Source organism: Calidris pugnax, unplaced genomic scaffold (genome assembly GCF_001431845.1).
Source record: "Calidris pugnax isolate Ruff unplaced genomic scaffold, ASM143184v1 scaffold47, whole genome shotgun sequence".
In the NCBI taxonomy this organism is placed as follows: domain Eukaryota; kingdom Metazoa; phylum Chordata; class Aves; order Charadriiformes; family Scolopacidae; genus Calidris; species Calidris pugnax.
This window is the reverse complement of record NW_015090809.1, coordinates 2,148,760-2,154,196: the sequence shown is the minus strand read 5'-3', so window position 1 is coordinate 2,154,196 and position 5,437 is coordinate 2,148,760. Positions and strand designations below refer to the sequence as shown.

Sequence of the window (5,437 nt, the reverse complement as noted above, 5' to 3'; positions counted from 1 at the left end):
AAAAAAAAAAAAAAAAAAAAAAAGAAAAAGAAAAAGTAACAGCTGTAAAAGGGCCCCTTAGTTTTCCCCCTTTCCTGTCGATCCCAGGTGGGCAGCGTTCACCTAGTGCATAGTTGAAAAATCCCAGCCAGTGAGATGGAGCAGTGATTTTGCTTTGAGATCTAACAGCGTTTCCTTGTGCTGCCCAGCAGATGGCAAGAGTGTGTTGGTGGTTCTTCTTCTCCAAAGTCATCGAGCTGCTTGATACGGTAAGGAGGGCTCGGCTCCATGGTGGGACTGGTGCTGTAAATAAATCACTTCCTTGTCAGAAAGAGGCAGGGAGCCAAAAGCTAATGTCCTCGGCTGATCCTTTATTGATTTGGTTGATGCTTTTCAGTAAATGCTGTTTTCATGTGTTCTGCTCTGCCCGTTTGTGGGAATAAGGCTGATACTGTTAAAGAAGAGGGCTCAGCTTCATCGTGCTGATTTTTGCCATGAAATACAGTGACCTGACATGAATTCATCTGCCAAAATCATCCTTTTTACTAATGCAGATTCCAGAAGAGCTTGGGTGTTCAACATAACGCTTTTTCTGTGGATCATTGTCTGGTACCAATAAACTTATAACCTGTGTCCTGAAAAGGACCAGACCCAAGCAACTGCAAATTATATGGAAGCTCAGTCTGACACTCAAATGTGACCTCTTTGCACCCTGGGACCTGAATACAAAGTTTAAAATAGTTGGGGCTCCATGGAAGATATTCTACCCTTCAGTTCTTCCCTATTGCAGATAATATATAATCTATTGCATGTGTTGAATTTCACCATTTTTCATCCACAGCAGAGGAAATGGGTTCGGGAGGTTCAGAATGATGTTCTTACCACTTATAGTGTAAAATCTTTTGTCTAAACACATCCACTCAAGATTTTCCTCTGTCTGGCTTCTTTTAGGTTTTCTTTATTCTGCGCAAGAAACAAGAACAGGTGACTTTTCTGCATGTGTACCATCACGCCACGATGCTGTTCAACTGGTGGTCAGGGGTCAAATATGTGCCTGGAGGACAAGGTATGCTTCCGTAGACACCTCGTGTTTCAGGTTTTCTTGTGCTGTGGAGATAGCATGATCAGTGCAGATGGGCTGACTGGCAGGTAGAAAGCTCACCTACTTCCAAAGGTGTGAAAAATATGTGCGTTTCAGTTGATACCATCTGCTCAGCTCTTTGGGCTGTTTAGACTGCTATATTCACTGCCTCATCCAGAACAAGAATGTGCCAGTCTTTCCTTGTCCAAACAGAATCAATAACAACCTATACGAGGTCTACTTCAGCTGGAGTTGGTGCAGCAGCCCAGGTTCTAGCTCTCCTGCTCTGGATGGGTCCAGCCTAGTCCTCATTCCCTTTCTGGTCTGTATGCAGGCTGCTTCTCGTTTTCAGTCCACCAAAGAGAAGCACCTGTACCTGACACTGAGTTTAGACCACTATAGGTAGGCCCTATGCAAGATTCTGGGGTATTTCTTTTTTGGGAGGCCATTTTGGCTGCATGGTCTTGATATCAAAATGGTATGAAATGCTTAGGTCAGAAGATCGAGAATTCTGTCCTCTGCTTTTGAAGCTCTTCTCTGTCTCTGAGCACTAAATATGGGATGGATATATGGTGAAAGGAGAAGGGAGAAGGGAGAATATGACATGCTTCCTAGGCAGAGTATGGACTGAAGGTTCATGCACAGGTGTGGTATGATGTATTTTTGAAAGCAGCATCATAGCGGCTGTGAGCTCATCGCAGGGTAAGCCTTGAATGATTTGTGTGTCTTTTTCATCCTGACTTTACTCCTTCAGCCTTCTTTATTGGGATGCTAAACTCCTTTGTACACATCTTCATGTATGGCTATTACGCTCTGGCCAGCCTGGGACCACAGATGCACCGTTACTTATGGTGGAAGCGTTACCTGACCATCATGCAGCTGGTAATTAATTTCATCTCTGCACTTCTGTGTCTCGTGTGATGGCCCCTGTCCCCTGTCTCAAGTCTTTCTGTTTGCTGCCCATGGAAATCACCGTGCCCTCAGGTGTCTTCATGTGCCACTGGGAGATGTGAACTGATTGGTGACCTGCTCTGAATGGTACTCAAAAAACTAGCAAGTTTTTTGAGTGACCATATCAACTAATAAGCCCCCACCTTTGTAATGGGAAGGAGAGAGAAATATTATAAATCAGACTTCCCCCTTTTCTGTTGTATGTGGCAGCCTTTTCCCCTCTGGAGTTCTGAAAACAGCTTGATTTTGAGAGGTGTGGGGCAGTAACACAGGAAAACTTTGGATTCTCAGGAGGGCAGGAGATTGGGCAGCCTTCATTCTGTTTCTTCAAAAAGGAAGAGCATGTCCAACTGTAGGCAGAGGCAAGTTAAAGAAAAATATGAGGTTTACTCTTTCTGTAGAGAATCCCTCTGGATTTTTTTTCCCTCATCTCTGAAGGGGTGACAAATCCTGACAACCCTATGTTTTTTCAAAGATAAAGCATAAAGTCAGTGTTCAGACAAGGACAATGACTATAGTTAAGCGTGTGGGAGAGTTAATTCCACACAAAGAGAGGTTTTGCAAACAGAAAGTACACAGTTACCAGAGAAGAGGAAGAAGAGCTAGAGTATATGTAAAATAGCAGTGTGCTGAAGGCAGGTCCAGAATCCTTACTTATCCTTAATGGCAAAAGCAGAACAAGAAAGCATTGCATGAAAAGAAAAGGTATTTGCAATGCAAAATATAGCACAGGAAATCAGTTTTTATTTAACATGCTTTCAGTAGGTGGAATTCGTTGCTTCAGGGTATTGAGACAGGTGAGTTAGTAAAAAGAAAAAAAAAAAGGATTAATGTTTAAATCAATAAAAGTAGCATCTGTAGTTCTTCTCTGTAAGATCAAATGCAAATCAAAATCATTATGGGTATAATAATCTGATTATTATTAGGGATGAGAAGGAGTGTCCCACATTTAGTTTCCATATTCCAAGACATCAGCAACTGGCCCAAGGTGGAGAAGTGGCACAAGGGCAGTGGTCTTCTCCTAGGTGGGAGAGGCTGGATTCCAGACCTTCTCCTTGCAGCATTGGGCAAGCCTCAATGTTTGGTGGACGTGTGACAGCCTTTCATGTTGGGAAAACACTGTTGGGCTTGAAAGACAAGTTTTTTAGGGATGTCAAGAGAGGCAAGCAGGTAGTACTCTGGGTTGAGGACACCTCTAGCATATTGTGGTACTCTTTGTGATGGGCCAAGTGGTCAGTTGGGATATGTCTCATGTAGGATCCCTAATCTAGCTCCTTCTTTTTTCCCCCTCTTCCAGTGCCAGTTTGTAGCCATTGCTGCTCATTCTTCCTACAACCTCTTCACAGAATGCCCGTTCCCCGATGGCTTCAACGTTGCAGTCTTCCTCTACATTCTCAGCCTCATTGCTCTCTTCCTGCACTTCTACTATCGGACCTACACTAGGGGGAAGCAGGAGAAGCTAACTTAAAGGAAATCAAAGAGGAGAGTGAGCACAGTCTGATGAACTGCACATTCGCTGCTGCTTCTAACATGGTTGCATGAGGAAAACGTATTTGGGGAGTGTGTGCCGGGCTCTTGTGTGCAGCCTCAAGGTTGCCTTCATATATCTTGAGTTAGGAAGAAAAAAGGAATGGCATAAACTCAAGTACTAAGGCATTGAGGAGCACACTTCGTTGAAGCTGATGCAGAACCAGGCAAAGGAGTCATCGACGTAGCAGCCTTTGTGAAATTAGCACCAGAAGATCTCCTTCTTTCCTTCTGTCTGTTAGCTCAGTTTGCAACATCTAGCACCCAACCGTGACTCCTTGCCTCATTTCTTAGGCTATAGAGGGTTTTTTTTGCATTATAAGAGTATCTCAGCTAGATCAGGCAGGGGTCAGGTGCCTTCAGCCTGAAAGCACTGTCCAGGTAACAATAGCAGCCAGGAACTCACTGGAACTGCAGGATCCTGGACGAGGGGACAGAGTGTATCCTCAGCAAGTTTGCTGATGATACCAAACTGGGAGGGGTGGCTGACACCCCGGAGGGCTGTGCTGCCATCCAGCGAGACTTGGACAGGCTGGAGGGCTGGGCAAGGAAGAACCTCATGAGGTTCAACAGGGAAAAGTGTAGGGTCCTGCACCTGGGGAAGAAAAATGTCAGGTACCAGTACAGGTTAGGGGTGGACCTGCTAGAGGCAACTACTGAAGAGAAAGATCTAGGGGTCCTGGTGGACAGTAAAATGACAATGAGTAAACAGTGTGCTCTTGCGGCCAGGAAGGCCAATGGTATCTTGGGTTGTATAGGGAAGAGTGTAGCCAGCAGGTCAAGGGAAGTCATTCTCCCCCTCTACTCTGCACTGGTGAGGCCACAACTGGAGTACTGTGTCCAGTTCTGGGCTCCCCAGTTCAAGAGGGACAGGGAACTACTAGAAAGAGTCCAGCGTAGGGCTACAAAGATGATTCAAGGATTGGAGCATCTCCCTTATGAGGAGAGACTGAGAGAGCTGGGACTCTTTAGTCTGGAGAAGAGAAGGCTGAGGGGAGACCTTATCAACGCCTACAAGTATCTCAAGGGAGGGTTGAAGGAGGAGGGAGCCAGACTCTTTTCAGTGGTTCCCAGTGAGAGGACGAGGGGCAACGGGCACAAGTTGGAACATAAGAGGTTCCACTCAAATATGAGGAGAAACTTCTTCACGGTGAGGGTGACAGAGCCCTGGAACAGGCTGCCCAGGGAGGTTGTGGAGTCCCCTTCTTTGGAGATTTTCAAAACCCGGCTGGATGCTCCTGAGTGACATGCTCTGACAAGCTCTAGGCAATCCTGCTTCAGCAGGGGAGTTGGACTAGATGATCTCTATGGTCCCTTCCAACTCTAGAAATTCAGTGAAATTCAGTGAAAATTCAGATCCACTCATCTGTACACTGCATTCCAGCCTTTCCTATTAAGAAAGCTCTCACTAGGACTGGGGGGAATTACAGATATATGGCCCCGATGGTTTAACTTTATATTAGCATAAACGGGAAGGAAATTGGACATTATGTCCAACCGGACAGATGCCTCTGTTCCTTCGCTGTTCTGAAACGAAAGAAGGCATTATTAGCACTTTCATCCTAAATAAGAAACTAACGCAGTAAGAATCATCATGTACCATTTTCTGGAATGCTTATTTGCCTTTTGTTGCACTCATAACAATAGAGAACTTTTAACGCATGAGAACTACTTGGCATTGTTCCTTATAGATGCTGTATTTTTTAATAAAAAGCATAGATTGAGGTTCCCCATTAATAACTTTTTTCCTCTGATTTCTTGTTATTGTCATTATTATAATAATTTTTAAATTTTGTTTCTCATGAAAGATGAGAAGTCTTACATCACTATAAGCAACCATCTCTACTACCAATTTGTACGAGTATTAATACAAACTACATAAAGCCAATTCATTGGTTA

The 5,437-nt window shown here is 44.4% G+C and overlaps 1 protein-coding gene across 6 annotated transcripts in view; it reads left to right on the top strand.

Moving 5' to 3' along the window:
- Positions 1 to 4,080, top strand: part of LOC106885881 (elongation of very long chain fatty acids protein 4-like) — a 12,084-nt gene extending 8,004 nt beyond the window's left edge. For all 6 annotated transcript variants that reach the window (XM_014938398.1, XM_014938399.1, XM_014938402.1 and 3 more), the window contains 4 exons: positions 192 to 248; positions 931 to 1,045; positions 1,815 to 1,942; positions 3,309 to 4,080. In XM_014938398.1, the coding sequence (XP_014793884.1) occupies positions 192 to 248; positions 931 to 1,045; positions 1,815 to 1,942; positions 3,309 to 3,479 (471 nt within the window). In that variant the 3' untranslated portion in view covers positions 3,480 to 4,080. The remainder of the gene's footprint in view (positions 1 to 191; positions 249 to 930; positions 1,046 to 1,814; positions 1,943 to 3,308) is intronic.
- The last annotated feature ends 1,357 nt before the right edge of the window (positions 4,081 to 5,437 follow it).